Consider the following 23,842-nt stretch of genomic DNA (forward strand, 5'->3'; position numbering starts at 1 on the left):
TCATTCTATTTTTTCCCTTTTTATCAACTTTTTGGTGGCCCTTTGCTGGTTTCTAAAACCTCAGACTTGCTACTGTTTTTTCAACAACAGTGTAACCTCCTCTTTTAATCTAATACTATTCTTGACTTCCTGCGTGAGCCACAGATGGGTCTTTCTTGCTGAGTTTCTGTTTTTCAAAGGAATGTATTTTTGTTGAACATTTTGAATTGGTTCTTTAAATGTTTCCCACAGTTCAGTTACCTCCATACCTTTTAGTCTTTTTGCTCAATTAACCTATCCCCTCATACCCTTGTAATTAGCTTTGTTTAAGTTTAAGATTCTTGTTTGTGATTGGAGCATGTCACTTTCAACTTAACATGGAATTCAATGGTATTATGATCACTATTTCCCAGTGAATCTTTTACTATGACATTACTAATTAGCCCTGCTTCATTACACAATATTAGCTTTATCCCTCATCGGTTCCACACTGCATTGCTCCAAGAAACTGTCACAAAAGCATTCTACAAACTCATCTTCTAGATCACTCTTGCTAATTTAATTGTTCCAGTCTATATGAAGAGTAAAGTCCCCCACAATTACATTGCCTTTGTTACAAGTTCCAATAATTTCTTGTTTGATGCTCTGTCCAATGGTATAACTACCGTCGGGGGTCCTATAAACTACTCCCACCCGTGTTTTCTGATTCTTGCTATTCCTAATTTCTACCCATACTGATTCTACTTCATGATCTTCTGAGGCCAGATCCTTTCTCACTAATGTCCTTATGTCATCCTTTACTATCAGGGCTACCCCTCCTCCTTTGCCATTCTGTCTGTCTTTCCGAAATATTTCTGAAACTGGCATTGAGACCCAATGTCACTTGCAAATAAGGGGCCTAATGCCTGTTTGAGGTCCCCACTGCAAGATTGGTTTGCCCTAAAGCAGGCGGTGCCGGGAAAACCAGGCCTAGATGTGATGTAATTGATGGCCCTTAAAGGCTGTTAGTCCACAACCAACACGGTAAGATTGAGCGTGCCCAAATCCCTATGGTATTGAAACTTGAAATTGAAATTATCCAAAACTCTGCTACCTGTGTCCTAACTCGCACCGAGTTCCTTTCATGCATTACCCCTCTGTTCGCTGACCTACACTGGTTCCCGGTCCAACAACATCTCACATTTAACAGTCTTATGGTTGTATTCAAATCCCTCCATAGCCTCGACCCTCGCTATCTCTGTAACTTCCTACACATCTCTGATCATTTTGCTCTGGTCTCTTTTGCAACCCCCACTTCCTTCACCCCAGCATTGGTAGCTCTTCAATTTCCACTCTACCTCGCCTCCTCTTTCTTTAAAATGTTCCTTAAATCCTACCCAGTTAGCCAAGCTTTTGGTCACCTGTCCTAATATCTCATTCTGTGGCTTGGTGCCAAATTTTGTTTGACTTTGCTACTGTGAAGCATCTTGGGATGTTTTATTGCATTAAAGGCCCTTTACAAATGCAAGTTGTTGTTGATTGAGCTCAGGAAAATTAATAACTTTACAAAAAATACAAAACGTGGATGGAGAGGTCAATAAATCTGATGGTGCATCAGGCATCTGAACCCGATTCCTTGGTTTGCAGTGATGAGCAAAAGATTTCTGTTTTCTCAACAGGAAGAAGATCTAGAGGTCGAATGTGGGCTCCACTTAAATAACTTTTTCTCTTGGACAGCATTGGGAATTCTGAGGAAAATAGGTGAGGGGTAATAAAGAAAATGGAGAGTCAAATGGATCCAAACAAGGACTTGAGTCACAAAGCTGTTGTCGAGACTGGGAAGAGGAATGGTCTAATCAACACCAAAGACTTGGCGACAGACAGCAAGGATGGGTTGGTGTCTCTCTATTCAGCTCCTCAATACCAGGGACACATGCTGGGGAGTTTCCCACCTCAAAACTACATAGAAAGGAGAAGGAGTGATTCCGGCCAGCAACAGGTCCTCAATCCCAGCACATTGCAACGCACAGTCGAGGCCCAATACCGACCTAATATCATTTTATACTCCGAGAGCATGCTGAGACCCTGGGCTGAGAATAACAGTTCAGACTGCTGTGAAACAACTTTTATTGAAAGCAGGTCCCCCACAAAGGATGGCCTGGACTATGGAGACAGCCACTTTATAGACCTCTCAGCTGAGGATGGCAAAGTCCAAACCCTGTCTTACGATGTGGAGGATGAGGATGAGTTCCAAGAGCTGGAGGTAGGAATCTTTTTCAAATTGTTACTTTGGAAATTAGGTTCTGGGGGTGGGGGTGGGGGGGAGGGAGGGTAATTTTAATATCACCTGCCCGATGGGAATGAGTACATGATTGGATCTGACATCCACTTTACAACGTCACCGGATTTAACACTCCATTGAAGCCAATAGAAACATTGGACTAGAATTTTACTCACCCTCTAGGGATGAGCTGGGAGGCAGGGGGGTGGGGGGTGCATTAAATGGCAAGGGGTGGGGGAGGTGGAGTGCCCGTTGCCTTCCTGACATCATGAAATTTTATCAGGAGTGGGGAAGGTGGAGGACACAGAAAGTGGAGGACAGCCTTCCCGCCCAGAGGCAAATTGAGGCTCTTAGGTAGCCAATTAAGGGCCACCTAAGGGCCTCTTTCCACCGCTGCTGGCATTTTACCAGTGGCTGATAGGCACCCCCCCCCCCCCACCCATCAAATGGGGAGGCCACCAGGTTTTACTGGCAGCCTTCCTGTGGGTTGGGAGGCCACCCCCGCAGAAACATTCCAAAACCTGCCCCAACAACTGCCCCAACAACTGCCCCAACAACTCCTCACTGGCGATTACCTGATTGGTTTCAGCAACCCCCAACCCCACTTACCTTGTGAGGAGGTCGGTGTGGCCACGGCTCCTGTTAATGCTGCTGAGACTGAAAGCTGCCAGCCCTCCAATTGGCCGGCAGTTTTTGGAGGTGGGCTCCTCTCTTTTTAAGGGACGGGAGCCCTGGCGCCAGGCAGTTAATTGCCTGAGCGCTGAAAAATGCAGCCAGGTATCCCCCAAACAGCCAAGGTGGCATTGCCCCCAGGTTTCCGGCCCAGTGTTGGGACCCCTGTCACGCTGACAAAATTCAGACCACTCTTCCAGTGAGCGAGCACTCAATGTGTGCAGCAGGTTCCCTGGGGAGATGGTGGAAGTAGCAACAACAACAACTTGCATTTACATAGTGCCTGTAATATAGTAGAATGTCCCAAGGTGCTCCACAGAGGCGTTAGCAAACAAAATTTGACACTGAACCACATAAGGAGACATTAGGACAGATGACAACGCTTGGCCAAATAAGTAGCTTTTAAGGTGTATCTTCAAGGAGGGTAGAGAGGTGAAGAATTTTAGGGAGGAGTTCCAGAGCTTAAGGCCTAGGCAGCTGAAAGCACAACTGGTGGGGTAAAGGAAATCAGAGATGTGTACAGGCCAGAATTGGATGAGTGCTGTGATCTCTGAGTGTCGTAGGGCTGGAGAACCTTACAGAGATGGGGAGGCCCAAGGCCATGGATTTCTTTTACATAATATAATTTAGAAGCACAAGGGCCTTAACAGAGTAATAACAATTGTCAACAATCCAGTACATACTGAAGGCCATGTTAACTGAGCAGATTTCACTGAAGGAATAATGCAAGCTTTTTAAAAAATCTTCCTTTGAAAAAAGCTTGCATTTATATAACACTTTACACAACTCAGGACACCTCAAAGCATTTGACAGCCCATTCAGCACTGTTGAAATATAGGGAAACATGACAGCCAATTTGTGTACAGCAAGGTCCTACTAACAGTCTTGAGATAATCACCAGATAAATATTGTCCAGGAAATTGAGGAGAGATCTCTTGTTCTTCATTGGATCTTTTATGTTCGCCTGAGAGGGCAGCTAGAGTCAACACCGCTGACAGTGCAGCACTCTCTCAGTCTTTGGCCTCCTTATCTCGAGAGACAATGGGTAAGCGCCTGGAGGTGGTCAGTGGTGTGTGGAGCAGCGCCTGGAGTGGCTATAAAGGCCAATTCTAGAGTGACAGACTCTTCCACAGGTGCTGCAGAAAAATTTGTTTGTCGGGGCTGTTACACAGTTGGCTCTCCCCTTGCGCTTTTGTCTTTTTTCCTGCCAACTGCTAAGTCTCTTTGACTCGCCACACTTTAGCCCCGCCTTTATGACTGCCCGCCAGCTCTGCCGAACGCTGGCAACTGACTCCCACGACTCGTGATCAATGTCACAGGACTTCATGTCGCATTTGTAGACCTCTTTGAAGCGGAGACATGGACGGCCGGTGGGTCTGATACCAGTGGCGAGCTCGCTGTACAATGTGTCTTTGGGGATCCTGCCATCTTCCATGCGGCTCACATGGCCAAGCCAGCTCAAGCGCCGCTGACTCAGTATTGTGTATAAGCTGGGGATGTTGGCTGCCTCGAGGACTTCTGTGTTGGAGATACGGTCCTGCCACCTGATGCCAAGTATTCTCTGGAGGCAGCGAAGATGGAATGAATTGAGACGTCGCTCTTGGCTGACATACGTTGTCCAGGCCTCGCTGCCATAGAGCAAGGTACTGAGGACACAGGCTTGATACACTCGGACTTTTGTGTTCCATGTCAGTGCACCATTTTCCCACACTCTCTTGGCCAGTCTGGACATAGCAGTGGAAGCCTTTCCCATGTGCTTGTTGATTTCTGCATCTAGAGACAGGTTACTGGTGATAGTTGAGCCTAGGTAGATGAACTCTTGAACTCCCTCAGTACTGCATTGGAATGTCAGCTTGGATTATGTGTTCAAGTGTCTGGAGTGGGGCATGAACCCAAAACCTTTTAATTTATGGGCAAGAGTGCTACCCACTGAACCGCAGCTATGGTTAGCAATCAACGGCACCAGGGGTCATTCCAGGTCCATTTCTATTAAACTGAATCCAGTCAAATGCAGCAATTGTTGTCAAACTACACTGATGAACCTCTGTGTTAATTAGGTCGCAGAATCACCTTTTGGTTCCCACATCAAACTGTTTCCTTTGACAAAATTGGTAAAGTAAACACAGTTCTGTGATGATCTCAATCAGATTGCCAGTTATTACCGTGTGGGAGCTAATGCAAGAAGAAGTCATATTGGGCGAGTCATTACCTGACAAATTCTATAGCCGCTTTGAGTTTATTGTGGGGCAGTTGAACCATATAACCAGAGAACACACATATAAGATAATTAGAAAAAGAAGCAAAGGGAAGATGAGAATTTTTTTTTTCCATAGCAAGTTATTATGAACTGGAATGCACTGCCTGAAAAAGTGGTGGAAGCAGATTTGATATTACCATTCAAGGGGGAATTGCATATATACTTAAGAAGGAAATATTTTTGGAGTATGGAGAAAGAGTGGAGGATGGAGCTAATTGAATACTCCTTTAAAAGAGCTGGAACAGGACAGTGTGTTCATGTACATCTGTGTTTGTATATATATCTCTATATAGATATACATAAATATCTATATAAAAACAGACCATTTTCCCACCTTCTGCCTATTTCAACACCTTTTTAAATGATGCCGGATTTCTCTTTCCTCTACTTTGTCTGAAAGTCCATTCCAGGTGCGGATTATTCTTTATTTACCCTTTCCACTCCCACAACTCTCATCTATCCCTTTCAAATACCTCCTTTCCAGGCTGACAAGCCAAAGTTTTTTCAGTCCTTCCTCATCACTCAGACCCCTGTCACCCGGGTGTCAGCCTTGTGGCTCTCTCTGCCCTGCCTTCAATGTTTAAATGTCTCCCTTATTTCTCAGTGATCAGAACTGGACCCAGTACTCAATGTGCAGTCTGACCAGAGCTCTGTACAGTTTGATCGTGACTTACCCTGACTTGTGTTCGACTGTGTTGACAATAATGTTCAACATCCCGTAGGCTTCACTGGTCATGTTGAGTCTCCTATGACTCTTCAATATCGTTCAACTTTTTCGATAGCTATTTCAACCCCATTTTCCTTTCCTATGTGAATTACTTTATGTCCGCCTTAAATATCATCTGTCATTGTTCTGTCCACCATGCATATTTTGCCCAACTCATTCTGTCATTTCTGAGCTCTCTCCTCTAGTTCCACTGCATCTTCTAGTTTGTATCATCTGCAAATTGGCCGCCTGACATGAATGGAAAGTAAAATCAGGAACTACTGCAAAACAGGTGGCCGATCCAATCTCAGATTTCCATCTTTGATGTAAAGTAGAAACCTAAGGTCAGGAAGCACACAGCCCTGAGCACCTCACACAGTACTCTTATCCCCACCCCACCCCTGAGCCCCTAACATTACCATTACCCCTTTAACCAGGAGATTTCTACTCCTCAGCCAGTTTCTTATCTATTCCCATGGTTCTCCTTGAATCCATACAGCTCCGAACTCAACCTGTGGTCCTTCATGTGAAATATTGTCCAATTGTTTTTGAAAGTCTAGGTACAATGCAATGTAGAAGTCCACTTGGGTTATCACTTCCTCAAAGAATTTGAAAAGGTTAGTCAGTCAGGATCTCCTCCTTGGAAAGTCGTGTTAACTATCGTTTACTAGTTTATTATTGTATAGATAACCCTTCAGTTAACTCTGATAGCCAATTCCATTTTTGTTCTGGGATTGAAGTAGAACTAATGTATCTGTAATTATCTGTGTCTGTTTTGTCCACCTATTTGAATGTGAATGCTACATTTGCCTGTTTTCAATCTATTGGTACCTTCCCAGTGTCCATTGACTGCCTGATAATGATTGTCAGTGCCTCGCAAATTCCATCCCTCGTCTCTCTCAGCTCTATCCCTGGAGATGTATTTGGTTTAAGCCCATTAAGCCTGATTGGCAGTTCCATCATTAAGGTCATTATTCTGCCTTAGTTACCCTGTGCTTGAGGAGACCATGTGGCTCATGCCTTCCCTTGTGAATACTTGGAAGAAGTGACCTTCAGAATATTTGCTATGCTATGCTGATTCTCAGTTTTAAACACACTTGCACCTTTTATTGCGCTCAATTCTTCTCTAACCATTGTTACTACGACATTATGGCGGCACAGTGGCGCAGTGGTTAGCACCGCAGCCTCACAGCTCCAGGGACCCGGGTTCAATTCTGGGTACTGCCTGTGCGGAGTTTGCAAGTTTTCCCTGTGTCTGTGTGGGTTTTCGCCGGGTGCTCCGGTTTCCTCCCACATCCAAAGACTTGCAGGTGATAGGTAAATTGGCCATTGTAAATTGCCCCTAGTGTAGGGAAGTGATAGGGAATAGGGGATTACTGTAGGGTTAGTATAAATGGGTGGTTGTTGGTCAGCACAGACTCGGTGGGCTAAAGGTGGGCTCAGTGCTGTATCTCTATAAAAAAAAATTATCAGCACTTAGCTCAGTGTTATCAGTCTTGCCTGAGTCACAAGGTCATGGGTTCAAGTTCCACTACAGAGGTCTGAGTACATGATGCAGGTAGACACTCCAGTGCCAGTACAGAAGCAGTGCTGCACAGTCGGAGGTGTCATCTTTCAAATGAAACATTAAACCAATGACCTGTGTCTGCCCTCTCAGGAGGGCATAAAAATATTCCATGGCACTATTTTGAAGAAGAGCAGGGGACCAATCCCTATTGTCCTGGTCAATATTTATTCCTCATCCAAAATCACTAAGAGAAATTATCTGACCATTTATCACATTGTTGTTTGTGGGATCTTGCTGTGTGTAAATTGGCTGCCACATTTCCTACAATGACGACACTTCCCAAAAGCACTTATTTGACTGTAAATGGCTTTCAGCATCCTGAGACCATGACGGTTGCTACACAAATGCAAGTCTTTCTTTCTTCTCATACTGAAATAATTTTTTACAGTCATGTTTTTGCACAGTAAGTGTACATTTTTCTAAGCCTCTCATGTTCCTGCTGATCAGCCTTTTAATGCATTGACATATGTTTCTCTATTCATCTAACTTCCCTTTTTTTCTCTGCAAGATTTACCGAGGTAATTTTTTTCTCCCATCACTGTTGATTTGTTACTCCATTTAGGGTCATGTTTGTTTAGTTTGAGCTTGCTGATTTTAGGTATATATTTATCTTACATGATCAGTACTATTCCTTTGAAGGTGTCCTATTTATCCTCTACCTCAGTGTTGGCTGAACATCTTCCACCAATCCATTTGCTGTAGTTTTCCCTTGTTTGTATGAAATTTATATAATTAGCGCCTGACCGTTAGTGCTTCTGAATCCCAGATCATTTCAGTGCATTCAGTTCTAAGCACCACATCTCAGGAGAGATATATTGGCCTTAGAAAGGGTACAATGCAGATTCATCACAATCATATTGGAGCTAAAAGGATTCATTTAAAGGCTATACGATTAGTCTGCTGTTCTCCTGAGTATACTAGAGTAATGGGCGATCAGATTGAGGTATTAAGGGTGATTAAAGGAGCAAGAGAAACTATTTCCTCTGGTGGGGCGTCCAGAATAAGGGAACATAAACTTAAAGTTAGAGCCAGGGCGTTCAGGGGTGATGTCAGGAAGTATTTCTTCACAAAAAGGGTAGTGGAAATCTGGAACTCTCTCCTCCAAAAAGCTATTGAAGCTAGGGCAATTTGAAAATTTCGGAACTGAGATTGATAGATTTTTGTTAGGCAAGGGTATTGAGGGATATGAAGTCAGGTTGTGTAAATGAAGTTAAGATTCAGATCAGTCATGATCTAATTGAATGGTGCAGCAGGTTTGAGGCATTAAATGGCCTATTGCTATATTCCTTTCATGTTAAACCAAATTATTCTGTAGTCATTGTTCTCCAGAGAGGCTATGACTTTCATTTTCTGTAGGTTTTCTGGGTCATTAATGAATACCAGGTCAAGGTGAGCATTTCCTCTTGCAGCTAACTCTGACTCGAAACTGCTCAGGTTTTCCCAGTTTATATTTAGGTTACAGTAAGTGGCCCATTAAAATCACTTACCTGTTCTCCCAACACCATTTCACTTCTTCAGAATAGTCTTTCTTATGCCAGCCAGCCCGTGCGCAAGATACACCTGGTGTCCTTGTGTTTACATAGGAACAGGCATTCAGCCCCTTTTCCACCTTTCTATTTGATCATGGCTGAGCTGTATCTCAATTCCATTTATCCACCATTGCTTCACATCCATCAATGCCCCTATCCAACAAAAGCCTATCAATCTCATTCTTGAAAATCAGAATCCACAGTCTTTTGGGGAGAGAGTTCCCGACTTTTACTATCCTTTGTATAAAAAAGTGCTTCATGATTTTACTTCTAAATGGCCCAGCTCTAACTTTAAAATTATACATTCTTGTTCCGGATTCCCCCACCAGAGGAAATAATTTCTCATTCTCTATCGTTTATCATTTTAAATACTTTAATTAGATCACCCATTAAGCTAATAAACTCAAATGAATGCAAATGAGGTTTATGCAATCTGTCTTTATAACTGAATTCTTTTAGCCCCAGTATGATTCTGGTGAATCTGCCCTGTTCTCTTTCCAATGCCAATATAATCCTTCCTAAGGTGTGGTGCCGAGAACTGAACAAGTACTCCAGTTGGGGTCTGACTAATTATATCCTGCTTGCTACAGCCACTGAGTTAAGTAGAATTGTCCAGCTTTCTTCCCGATTGAGATGAACCATCGAGTCAGGAGTTTAAGTTCCTCAGTATTAAAGGTCAGGAAATAGTCATGGTGTGTCTTCCACGCAGTGCGTTTCTCATCTTAGCCAGGTCCTTGGGTGAGTTGCTGAGAAAAGGCAAGAGCTTTCGCCTCAGGGACAGATGGGGTAAAAATCTAAGGGGAGCCCTACCCATATGACTCTGCAGCATTAGGAAAAGCTTGGAAGTTACAATCACCTGCCCACACTTTATGATTGAGGACTGTCTTGTCAGATGATCCACAGGTCCTGGGAATGAGGGAGTTAGTGCAAAACAAAAGATTTGTATTTAGATAGCACCTTTCACAACCCCAGGACATCCAAAAGCACTTTCAGACAATTAAGTCCTTTTGAAGTGTCATTACTATTGTAATGTAGAAAATGCGGCAGCCAATTTGTGCACAGTAAGGTCCCACAAGCAGCAATGTGATAATGACCAGATAATCTGTTTTTGTGATATTGAGAGATCTTACCTGCTCTTCTTCAAAATAGTCATGGCATATTTTATGCCCACCTGAGAAGGCAGACAGACCCTCAGTTTAACTTTTCATCTGAAAAACAGCACCTTCGACAGTGCAGCCACTCCTTCAATACTCCACTGGGAGTGCCAACCTAAATTATGTGCTCAAATCTCGAGTGGGGCATTCTGATTCAGAGATGAGCATGAATATGCAAAGGGCCTAACACCTGCTTCAGGCGTGGGTGAAGGATGCCTCTTGTTTGTCCTTTCCCAAATGATGAGTGGCGCACACTTAATCATAAATGTGTGCACGATTCCTGCCTGCCATACTGGGGCCTTAGTAGGACCAATTTCTAGGCCACTGAATCCCTACCATTTACAGTATCACTTTGTCAACCTTCAAGTGAACACAGCTTCACCAGGCTTTATTCAGTTTAATTTTGGCGTCAAATCTACACCCACTTGTGTCTTGTATAACATAGCTGATTGAATAGAAATTCTAAAGCAGTCTTCAAATAGAGTGCTCCATGCCCTTTGTAATACCAATACTATATTTTTATATTACTTTTTGTCCCTAATATAAACAAAACTGTAATGTAGAAAGAATTGGTTTAAATCATGATCTCAAAAGGATTCAGCATGAAATTGGGATTGGTAGCGCCCATTGTTTGGGTGCTACGGTTGGGGACCAAAATGACATTTGTGGTGTGCATGCACACTTTGGGGCAAGTCACACCGGATGCCACATTGGTGAGGGCATTAGCACAGGCAGTGAATGGCTGCGGGAAGTATACAAAGCAGGCAGATCATGACGTTTATCAACATACAATGCTGATTTGATGCCTGCGGTGCCACTTTAGAGCTCAACACTCCAGCTGTCACCCTCCCTTAAGCTGGCACAGCTGAATAAGTGTTCAGCAGCAGGAAGAATCTCCCTGGCACCCCCCCCCCCACCATCAATGCTATTTAAAGGGATCATCACCTGCTTACAGCTAAGTTGCTGGTTGATTTTTTTTTGGCTGTTGTTTCAATTCTACAAATGCTTGGAGTTTTCTAGTTGTTTAAAGTTGCAAAGGTCTATGGGGAGTGCTGAAGGAGTTTTTGCTGACAGACTTCTGCACAAGTCAGTTACTCCCAGGCACCAGTGCACTAGTAGCAATTCTCCTCGGATTTCAGCATGACTTGGAGAATGAACAGAGGTCACACAGAGCAGAACCAGCTGCTGGAAGAGGAAGGAGAAGGAGGGAGAGAATGGCTCTCAGCAGAAAGCTATATCTGCCCTGAGGTGTTCAGGGAACAATTCCCCCACCTGAATCTCAGTGAGGAAAAATGTTTGTGACTTCCACACTTCAGTAAGTAGATCCTCACTGAAATCTGCCACCAGCTGCAACCACAATTGAAACCTCAGAGCAAGGCAAGAACCACATTGCCAATAGCTGTGAAGGTGACTGTGGCGATGAACTTTTATGCATCTGGCTCCTCTAGGCTGGAGCTAGAGATATTTGCAGCATCTCACAATCTGCCATCCACTGTTGTGTAAAGGAGGTCATTGACGCAGTCTAGTCATTGAGAGATAACTGCATTTCAATGGCATTACATTTGCTGAATCCCCCACCATCAACATCCTGGGGGTTACCCTTGACTGCAAACTTAATTAGACCAGCCATGGGAATTCTGCACCTCCTGACTCCCCTAAGCCTGTTCATCGTCTACAAGGCTCAAGTGTGATGGAATACTCTCTACTTGCCTGGATGAATGCATTTCCAAACTCACTCAAGAAGCTCAACACCATCCAAGACAAAGCAGCCTGCTTGATCAGCACCCCATCCACCAACTTAAACATTCACTCCCTCCATCACTGGTGAACAGTGGCAGCAGTGTGTACCATCTACAAGATGCACTGCAGCAATGCACCAAGCCTCCTTCACCAGCACCTTCCAAATCCGCGACCTGTACCACTTATTAGAACAAGGGCAGCAGATGCATGGGAACACCACCATCTGCTAGTTCCCTTTCAAGTCACACACCATCCTGACTTGCAACTATATCGCTGTTCCTTCACTGTTGCTGGGTCAAAATTCTGGAACTCCCTCCCTAACAGCACTGTGGGTGTACTTACACCAGATGGACTGCAGCGGCTCACCACCATCTCCTCAAGGGCAATTAGATGGGCAATAAATGCTGGTCTTGCCAGCAAGGCTCATATCCCTTGAACTAATAAAGAAAAAATGTCATTCTCTTTTGCCAGAAAGAAGTAAGTGGCGCGAATACATGGCTCACTAGGATTGCAGGCTGTCCCATGTTGCAGGTTGCCATTGACCTCATATCAACTCTGCCTTATACTGAAACCAAAAGGGATTCCATTCCCTCTAGCTGGTGTATGACCATGCACAGAGAATCATGCAGGTCAATTCCCAGTATCCTGGCAGTAGCCATGTTGCCTTCATTCTACGGGAATCTGCTGTGCCAGCTGTATTTGATAGAAATATGTATGTGTGAAAAGTATGTTATGAAAAGGCCTCTCACTTCTGTTTGGCAGCCCATTCAGGCAACTGGGTGTTCATAAAACATGAGATAGAGTTGCCTCGAACAGGGAGAGAACCATAAAAGAAAATGGTACAAGAGAGATGCCATGTTTTTACTTCGCAAGAAAGAAGGGAAGAAAGAAAGGCCATTGCCTTCAAGACTGTGGGGTATGAACAGGCTTGGCAAAGCCGTCTTCGCCAGTCCTTCTTAAATATACACAAAATAATACAGGGCTAATGTGTGCTACTCTGTATGGTTTGTTAGGGTGTTTAAGATTAATGTTTTGCCAATAATAAATTAAATGAATTATCAAACATGTTACTGTCTCCTAGTTGCACAGATCTATTTATTGGGTTGACTTATCCAACACCCTTTATGTTAAAGTTAATTTCAAATTGAACTCGGAGGATTCATAGACATCAGTGGCACCTGGGGGAGAAAATAGTCCCAAAACTGCCTTTTTATGATCAATCCTTACTTGTGGACACGTTGGTTGTTCTAATGTGTGTTCTTTTTAAATAGATTCCTCATCCCTCTATTTTTATCTAAGGGATTAAATAGAGATCTCTTCCATTGCTGTCTCAGTTCTTCACCTGTACTAACCACTGGGAGGTGTCAGACTAGCTGAACAAAACTAGTGAACAAAAGGGGGAAAAATTGCAAACTAGGTGGTTAAAGTCAATTGTTGTTAGCACCAGTTCATTATTTTAAAGTGTGTGGTATGCTAGTTTTGAAATAACCAGCCAATTCACCCTGACATTCCCCATTATCCTTGGTTGAGATTGTTTCAAGTTTTCCTATGTCTTACGATGGGATAGCCTATCGCCTGTCTTCTGACAGGATCAATGCTGTTCCTTATGTTAACTGGCCAAGGACTGAAGGCTCTCAAGCCCATCAGATTTTGCCTCTTTGAAAGAACCAAGCTGAGACCGGCAAACACATCCTTATGAATCACTTGAATATCGGTCGAGACTAGATTCCTGTCTTGTGGTTACCAAGCTGCGTCGCTGGTTCTATTTTATTTAGATTTGTATTTAGTAGATGTTTCTGATTATCAGTGACTTGCTGGTATTGAGAGTTCCTTCATATCTTATGAGCTGACATTGAAGTACAAGTTACAAGTCTCTGTGACACAAAAAAAAGAATATATTGCAATTTAATCACAGTTCATTAGTTCTTTGCTAAGTTCCTGATTTTCTCACTAACTTGTGCACTTGTTATGAAATGATGAAACAATCCAGGGTTATGTCATTCACCAAATGTCTTGCCTTTTGATTTCATGCAGAGTGATTACTCGAGTGAGACAGAAAGTGAGGATAATTTCCTAATGATACCGCCCAGGGACCATCTGGGTCTCAGCGTTTTCTCCATGCTGTGCTGCTTCTGGCCTTTGGGAATCGCTGCCTTCTATCTTTCACATGAAGTAAGTAGAGATGAAATATCACAAGGACTGCTAAGGAAACATCAAAATTTATCATCAAACATTAGTTGGCATTAGCGTGACTACTGATTACTGTTGTTTTATTCCACTGTGGCAGTAATTCTGCATTTATCAGGTCAATGTATTTTGTTAGATCAAAACTCATAAAGCTATCTTGATTGGCTTGATTCACTAGTTATTTCAGTCTTTCAGGGAGTACTGAAGGGTGTGTTGCCTTTCCAATACCAGAGTAAGGAATATCTCGAGGTGCCTGTAGAGGAATTTGGAAAGGAAGGGGGAAAATCCAGTTGTTGTGAGAACAAGTGACATAGGGAGGAACAGAGAGGAGGTCTTGCTGAGGGAGTATCAGGAATTAGGAGCTAAATTAAAAAGTAGGATCCTGAGGGTAATAGTCTCTGGATTATTGCGCAATTCACATCCAAATTGGCATAGAGACATACAGATCAGGAGAATTATCTGACGAAGGGTCACTGACCTGAAACGTTAACTCTGCTTCTCTCTCCATAGTTGCTGTCAGACCTGCTGAGTATTTCCAGCATTTCTTGTTTTTATTTCAGATTTCCAGCATCTGCAATATTTTGCTTTTATATCAGGAGAATTAATGTCTGGCTAAAGCTCTGATATGGGAAAGAGTGGTTCCTTTTCATGGGACACTGGCACCAATACGGGGACAGGAAAGAGCTGTACCGATGGGCAGACTGCTGAAAAGGAATGGGACCAGTGTCCCAGTGGAATGGTAAAGTCTTTAATCTAGTAAAACAGGGGGAGGGATCTCCAAGAAATGAAGCAATCCTAAATATAAATGAAACAGGAAAGGAAAGCATTGGACAGACAAAATGAAGGGAGAACATTAATGGCAAGGGAATAAAGATTTATAGAAGTGCTAAAGATTTTTTTTTAAGTATTACAAAAAAGGCAGAATATTTTCTGAATGATGAGAGACTGGGAAATGTTGGCACTCAGAGGGACCTGAATGTCCTTGCACATGAATCATAGAATGTTAACATGCAGGTACAGCAAGCAATTAGGAAGGCAAATGGTATGTTAATTTTTGTTACCAAGTTACTAGAGTATAAGCATAGAGACGTCATACTACAATTATATAGGGCAGTGGTAAGGCCACACCTGGAGTATTGTATGCTGTTTTGGTGTCCTTACCTAAGGAATAACATACTTGACCTAGAGGGACTGCAACGACTGGCTCCTGGGATGAGAAGATTATCCTATGAGGAGAGTTTCAGTAGGCTAGGTCTATATTCCCAGGAGTTTAAAAGAATGAGAGGTGATCTAATTGAAACATATAAAATTCTTAAGGGGCTTGACAGGGTAAACGCTGGGAGGTTGTTTCCCTGGCTGGGGAATCTCAAATACAGGGTCACAGTCTCAGAATAAAGGGTCAACCATTTAGGACAGAGATGAAGAGAAATGTCTTCACTCAAAGGGTTGTGAATCTTTGGAATTCTCTACCCCAAAGAGCTGTGGATGTTCAGTCATTGAGTATATTCAAGACAGAGTCAATAGATTTTGGGTACTAAGGGAATTAAGGGATATGGGGATAGTGTGAGAAGGTGGAGTTGAGGTAGAAGATCGCCCATAATCTTGTTGAATGGTGGAGCAGGCTTGAAGGGTCAAATGGCCTACTCCAGCTTCTATTTTTTATGTTCTTATGTAAGATGGTTAAAAATAAAGTGAAAGAAACTGCTATTAAAAATGAGTTGAACTGTCTGTAGAGAAACATACACAGTGTCCTTAATAAAACAGGGAAACAATAATACATTGCGAGGAACCAGGTAGAGTCGTACTTAGACATGTCTACAAAAAATTAAGGCATTGCAGGTTATTACATATTAGGAAAGATAAAGAGGGAAAAAGAGGAGGTGGAATAGCTGTACTTAATTAGAGATAACATCATGGCAGTAGAAAAAAAGTGATGCAGCCATCAATAATCCAGAAATAGAATCCATGTGGATAGAGATAAAAGATAGTAAAGGATCAATCACACTAATAAGGGTTATCTACAGACCATCTATTTCACTTTGGGATTTACCAGGGAGATAGAACATTGGACGATGAGATCAGTACTGAGATAACTGCATTCAAAATAAACTCATCGAACTCAAAGAGGATAAAGCCCCTGGTCTGAATGGATTACATTCATGCAATTTAGAAGAATCTAGGGTAGAGATAGCTGAGGCATTACTATACACATTTAATAATTCGTTAGAAAATGGGGTAGAAGTGCCAGAGGACTGGTGGATAGTCAATGTGATATTTATATTTAAGAAGGGACTTAGAACATGTTCCAGGAACTATAGACTAGTCAGCTTAACATCGGTGGTAGGAAGAACAATAGGATCCCTACAAAAGATGAAAATTTAAAAAAAACATCGAGTATCCAAAAATATAGTAATGAGTAGTCAGCATGAAATTCAAATGGGAAAGACTTGCTTGACTAATCTCATTGAATTCTTAGAGAGAGTAGACCAGGGTAATGTAGTAGATATAATTTATCTAGATTTCCAAAAGGCCTTCAATAAGCTGCCACATATTAGACTAATGAATAAAGTCAGAGCATGCAGAGTCAGGGGACAAGCAACAGAATGGATAACTAGCTGGGTGCAAGACAGTAAGTAGAGAGCAGGAGTAAAAGGTAGAGTGGCAGAAGGTGGACTGTGGGGTACCACAAGGAATCATTGCTGGGATCACTGTTGTTTACAATTTATAATAATGATTTAGATTTTGGAATAAAAAACACAATTTATATATTTGTGGATGACACCAAATTGGGAGGATAGTCAATACTGAGGAGGACTGCAACAAATTACAAGAAGACCTTAATAAACTTGCAGCAATAGCTTATAATTGGTAAATGAATTTCAACACAGAATAAGGGCTGAATTTTATTATCCCTAGATAATAACCACTGACCACCTCCAGGCGCGTATCCATTGTCTCTCGAGATAAGGAGGCCCAAAAGAAAAAAGATAGCAGTGGTCCCACCTGTGACATCAGCAGTCGTGCCACTGCGATTATGCACAGGCAGCCATTTACCAGAACGGAGATGGCCGTTTCCCCCCCCCCCGCCAACCCCCCCACAATCACGTGGTAGTGGAAGCGCAGTTCACGGCATCACCTGATGTTGAGCAAGTGCTGGTGCCATATTTAAAAGGCTGCCAGCCCTACAGGCACCATCTCTATTCTCCTTGGACCTTCAGCTTCCTTCAAAAGCTAAAGTAAACCTGCCTGGGCAAAGAAGTGTGTAAACTTTGGTTCTGGAGGATGCCTGCAGTAGCTCTATAGGATTGGTTAATGTTGATCTGACTACCTTTCAATAAGTGCAAGCCAGCATTAGCATACCAACGTCATTTAAGTGCAAGCCAGCATTAGCTTACCAAAACCCTATCATGCCCTCTCCCCAGACAAACACAACCTATACATTTTCAGAGATCCCCACCTTCACACACGATCCCGTTGCAGTGTTCTAACATCCTCCCACCCCCACCTTCAAACACAATGCACTTGCAGTGTTCCCCCACCACCTTGACAGGCAATCCACTTGCAGAGTTGGCATAACTGCAATGTCCGCTGCACACCCCACTTCCCCTACATAACTCCGGTGAAGTTACCTTCCCTCTTGAGGCACCGAGGACTCTCGCCTCAGTGCTGCCAGCATTTGAAAGATGCAAAACTGAAGGCACCTGAGTACTGCTCATCAAACACTAAATTGAGAATGCCTCGTTGAATCGTGCTGAATGACATTCAAATGTATGTAAAACAGTATGTAAAACATTTAAATGATGATGGCATCGTGCCGGGGCGGCAGTGCCACTGTGGTACTTCACCACCTCTGACAAAATTGGAATTGAGCATTATAGTGCCAGCTTCCATGGCAGACAGCTCTGCTGGGATCCTCCGGCCACCCCCCACCCCCCCCCCCCCACCCCACCTCACTCCTAGCCCCACCCCCCAACACTGCCAACAATTCTGCCTTCAACAGGAGCATAAAATCCAGCCCTAAGTTTGAGACATTACATTTTGATAAGAAAAATAAGGTGGTCACATATTACTTAGAAATAAGAATCTAAATGGGGCAGCGGAGCAAAGGAATCTAGGAGTACAAACACACGAGTCACTAAAAGTTGTGATGCAGGTTAATACGGCTGTTAAAAAAGCAACCAAAGCACTAGGGTTTATTTCTAGAGAGATAGAATTGAAAAGTAAAGCTAAACTTGTATTGAACCTTGGTTTGACAACACTTGAACTATTGTGTACAGTTCTGTTCACCATTTCATAGAAAAGATATAAACTGGAGAGGGTGCAAAAAAGATTTACAAGGATAATGTCAAAAATGCAAGGTTATGCCTATCAGAAAAAGATAAACCGACTGGGTCTCTTTTCTCTTGAAAAGAGGAGACCAAGAGATGAACTAATAGAGGTCTTTAAAGTTATGAAAGGCTTTGATAGAGTAGACACAAATAGGGTCTTTCCACTGAGGCCATCAATATAAGATAGTCACCAACAAATCCAATAGAGAATTCAGAAGAAACTTCTTTATCCAGAGTTATGAGAATGTGGAACTCGCTACCATAGAGATTGTTCGAGGCAGATAGCGTAGACGCATTTAAGGGAAAGCTAGATAAGCATATGATGGAGAAGGGAATAAAGGAAATAGAGGATTTTGCTGATAGAGTTAGATGAGGTAGAATGGGAGGAGGCTTGAATGGAGCATTAACATTGGCATGGACTGGTTGGGCTGAATGGCCTGTTTCTGTGCTGTACATTCTATGTAATTCTATGTAAAGTACCCTTGTCCTGTATACATGCAGAGGTGAATAATCTGACCTAAAGAACTATTACAGAACCTGTGAGCTCTGTAAACATAGGGATTAGTAACATCAATAATCCATTTAAAGAACTATTACAGTACCTGTGTCTTATGAACATAAGAAATAGGAGTAGGGCAGAATAATAGCAAGCCAGAAACAAAAAAACCTGACAATCAAAATGCTGGGTTTCATTATCATTTTAATTCCTATTGAAATAATAAGAGTCAACTATTGACATAGTCACATCTTTGAAGGTTTCAGTCCAAATATTGTCACATCAGGGAGTGTGACAGCCAGATGTCCTATGATCCTAAGGGGAGAAAGGAACACCTTTCATCGATGGCCCAGAGCATTTTGCAGCCAATGAAGTATTTTTTTTGAAGTGTGCTGGCTATTACAATGTAGAAAACATGGCAGCCAATTTGCACACAGCCAGATCCCACAAACAACAATATATTAATGATGAGATAATCGTTTTTTTTTTTGTGATGTTGGTTGAGGGATAAATATTGGCCAGGACACTGTGGAAAGCTGCCCTGCTCTTCTTCAATTAGTGCCATGAGATGGGAGATGAGGCCTTCCACAGTGTTCTTACACTCATGTACTTGAATCGTATCTACAGCACAGAAACAGGCCACTCAGTCCAAAAACTCCATGCTGGTATCATTGACTGTGAAGTACTTTGGAATGTCCTAAGGTTATGAATATGAGAGTAAGATGAAGGAGGAAAAGGGTGCATATGACAGATGTCAGGTCGATAATACAATTGAGAACCAAGCTGAATATAGAAGGTTCAAAGGGAAAGTGAAAAAACAAATGAGAGAAGCAAAGAGAGAGTATGAGAAGAGACTCGTGACTACCATAAAAGGGATTCTAAAAGTCTTCTAGAGGCATATAAATTGTAAAAGGACTGGTGCCAATTAGGGGCCTAAAAGGGGATTTACACATGGCTGAGGTACTAAATGAGTACTTTGCATTTGCCTTTACCAAGGAAAAAGAGGCTGCCCAAGTCATGGTGAAAGAGGAAGTCGTTGAGAAACTGGATGGGCTACAATTTGATAAAGAGGAGTTATTAGATAGACTGGCTGTACTTAAAGTTGATAAGTCAGCCTGACCAGATGAGATGCATCCAAGGATACTTAGGTAAATTAGGGTGGAAATTGCAGAGGCACTGGTCATAATCTTCCAATCCTCCTTAGATACAGGGGTGGTGCCAGAGGACTGGAGAATTGCAAATCTTATACCCTAGTTCATAAAATGGTGTAATTACAAGCCTAGCAACTACAGGCCAGTCATTTTAACCTCAGTGGTGGGATATTCGGGACAAAATTAATAGTCACTTGGACAAATGTGGATTAGTTAAGGAAAGCCAAATCATGTTTAACTAACTTACTTGAGCTTTTCGATGAGGTAACACAGAGGGTTGATGAGGGTAATGCGGTTGATGTGGTGTACATGGACTTCCAAAAGGCATTTGATAAAGTGCCACATAACAGGCTTACCAGCAAAGTTAGAGCCCATGGAATAAAAGGGACAGTAGCAGCTTGGATACAAAATTGGCTGAGTGACAGGAAAGAAAGAGTAGTAGTGAACGGTTGTTTTTTGGACTGGAGGAATGTAAATAGTGGGGTTCCCCAGAGGCCGATGTTAGGACCCCTGCTTTTTTTGATATATATTGATGACCTAGATTTGTGGATGACACAGAACTTGGACATTTTGTGAACTGTGAGGAGGATAGTGATAAACTTCAAGAGGACATAGGCTGGTGAAATGGGCAGACAAGTGGCATATGAAATTTAATGCAGAAAAGTCCAAAGTGATTCATTTGGTAGGAAAAACGAGAAGAGGCAATATAAATTAAAGGTTACAATTCTAAAGTGGTGCAGGAGCAGAGGGATCTGGGGGTATATGTGCCCAAATCATTGAAGGTTGCAGGGCAGGTTGAGAAAGCAGTTATAAAGCATATGAGGTACTAGGCTTTATAAATAAGGGCATAGAGTACAAGAAAAGGAAGTTATGATAAATCTGTATAAAACACTGGTTTGGCCTCAATTGGATTATTTTGTTCAGTTCTGGGCACCACAGTTTAAAAACATAAGAACTAGGAGCAGGAGTAGGCAATTCAACCCCTTGAGCCTGCTCCGCCATTCAATACGATCATGGCTGATCTCATCTCAGCCTCAACTCCACTTTCCTGCCAATTCTCCATAACCCTTCAACCCTTTACTAATTAAAAATCTGTCTATCTCTTCCTTAAATTTACTCAATGTCCCGGCATCCACCGCACTCTGGGGTAGTGAATTCCACAGACTCACGACCCATTAAGAGAAGTAATTTCTCCTCATCTCTGTTTTAAATCTGCTACCCCTTATCCTAAAACTATGACCTCTCATTCTGGATTGCCCCACCAGAGGAAACATCCTCCCTACGTCTACTTTGTCAATCCCCTTAATCATCTTATATACCTCAATTAGATCTCCTCTCATTCTTCTAAACTCTAGAGAGTAAAGACCTAAACTGCTCAATCTCTCTTCATAAGACAAACCCCTCATCTCTGGAATCAATCTAATGAACCTCCTCTGAACTGCCTCCAATGCAACTACATCCCTCCTCAAGTAAGGGGATCAAAACTGTACGCAGTACTCCAGGTGCGATCTCACTAATGCCTTGTACAGTTGCAGCAACACTTCCCTACTTTTATACTCTATTCCTTTAGCAATAAATGTCAAAATTCCATTTGCCTTCCTTATTACCTGCTGCACCTGCATACTAGTTTTTTGCCATTCATGCACAAGGACACCCAGATCCCTCCGAAGCACTCTGAAGATTCTCTCCATTTAAATAATAATTTGCCTTTCTATTCTTCCGACCAAAATGGATAACCTTACACTTATCCACATTAAACTCCATCTGCCAGATTTTGGCCCATTCACCTAACCTATCCATATTCATTTGTAAATTTCTTATTTCTTTATTGTAACTTACTATCCCACCTATTTTAGTGTCATCTGCAAATTTGGTTATAGTACCTTCTATCCCTGCATCCAAGTCATTAATATAGATTATAAATAGTTGGGGCCCGAGGACCGAACCCTGTGGCACCCCACTAGTTGCATCTTGCCAACCAGAAAAGGACCCATTTATCCCGACTCTCTGTATTCTGTTGGTTAACCAATCCTCTGTCCAAGCTAATAAATTGACCCTAATCCCGTGTGATCTTACCTTGTTTATTAATCTTTTGTGCGGCACCTTATCAAATGCCTTCTGGAAGTCCATATACACTACATCTACAGGATCCCCATTATCCACTTTACTTGTTGCATCTTCAAAGAACTCTAAAAAATTAGTCAAACACGATTTACCCTTCATAAAACCATGCTGACTCTGATGGATTGCGTTTTGGCTTTCTAAATTTCCTGTTATTACTTACTTAATAATGGATTCTTTTTTTTTTAGTGATACAGCACTGAAACAGACCCTTCGGCCCACAGAGTCTGTGCCGACCATCAACCACCCATTTATACTAATCCTACACTAATCCCATATTCCTACCACATCCCCACCTGTCCCTATATTTCCCTACCACCTACCTATACTAGGGGCAATTTATAATGGCCAATTTACCTACCAACCTGCAAGTCTTTTGGCTTGTGGGAGGAAACCGGAGCACCCGGAGAAAACCCACGCAGACACAGGCAGAACTTGCAAACTCCACACAGGCAGTACCCAGAATTGAACCCGGGTCGCTGGAGCTGTGAGGCTGCGGTGCTAACCACTGCGCCACTGTGTCACCCTAATTCTAACAATTTCCCAATGACAGATGTTAAACTAACTGGTCTATAGTTTCCTACTTTCTGCCTCCCTCCTTTATTGAATAAGAGCGTTAGATTAGCATTTTTCCAACCCACTGGAACCTTTCCCGCATCCAGGGAATTTTGGAATATTATAACCAATGGACCCACTACCTGCCACTTCCTTTAAGACACTAGGATGTAGGCCATCAGGCCCTGGGGACTTGTCTGCCTTCAATCCCAATAGTTTGCTCAGTACTTTTTCCCTAGTGATGATGATTGTTCTAAGTTCCTCCCTTTCTATAACGTCTGCATTACTTATTACTATTGGGATGGTACTAGTGTCCTCCACCATGAAAACTGAGGCAAAATACTGATTTAGTGTCTCCACCATTTCTGTGTTATCCACCATTAACTCCACTATTAATTGAGGAAGGATGTCAAGAAATTTGCGAGGGTGCAGAAAAGATGCATGAGAACATACGAACATACAGAATTAGGAGCAGAGGTAGGCCATTTGGCCCCTCGAGCCTGTTCCACCATTCAATAAGATCATGGCTGATCTGTTTATGTCTCGAATACCATACTCCCATCTACCCCAGATAACCTTTGATTCCCTTGCCTAACAACAGTTCCAGGGATGAGGGACTTCAGTTACTTGGATAGGCTGCAGAAGCTGGGACTGTTCTCCTTGGAGAAGAGAAGATTCAGAGGCGATTTGGTAGAGGTGTTCAAAATGATGAGGGGTCTAGACAGAGTAGATAGGGAGAAACTGTTCCAATTGGTCGATGGATCCAGAACCAGAGGACACCGATTTAAGGTGATTGGCAAAGAAACAACCGTGACATAAGGAAAACCTTTTTTACACAGTGAGTGGTTAGGATCTAGAATGCACTGCTTGAGAGTGTGGTGGAGGCAGATTCCGTCGAGGCTGTCAAAAGAGAATTGGATAATTATCTGAAGAGAAAAAATTTGCAGGGCTACAGGGAAAAGACTGGGGAGTGGGACTAGATGAGTTGTTCCTGAAGAGAGCTAGCACAGACACAATGGGCCAAATAGCCTCCTTCTGTGCTGTAAACATTCTATGATTCTATGAAAGGTGTTATATAACTGCAAGTTTATTCTTTCTTCCTTTGGAAGTATCCTCATTTTCCCAAAGCAGTCAACCCAA

General features: G+C 42.6%; 1 protein-coding gene across 1 annotated transcript in view; it reads left to right on the forward strand.

Annotated features, from left to right (window-relative positions):
- Positions 1-1,607: 1,607 nt before the first annotated feature.
- Positions 1,608-23,842, forward strand: part of LOC137376692 (synapse differentiation-inducing gene protein 1-like) — a 38,774-nt gene continuing 16,539 nt past the window's right edge. Inside the window, 3 exon segments of the mRNA XM_068045666.1 lie at positions 1,608-1,703; positions 1,706-2,221; positions 13,899-14,036. Of these exon segments, the coding sequence (XP_067901767.1) occupies positions 1,608-1,703; positions 1,706-2,221; positions 13,899-14,036 (750 nt within the window).

Source organism: Heterodontus francisci, chromosome 13 (genome assembly GCF_036365525.1).
Source record: "Heterodontus francisci isolate sHetFra1 chromosome 13, sHetFra1.hap1, whole genome shotgun sequence".
NCBI lineage: Eukaryota > Metazoa > Chordata > Chondrichthyes > Heterodontiformes > Heterodontidae > Heterodontus > Heterodontus francisci.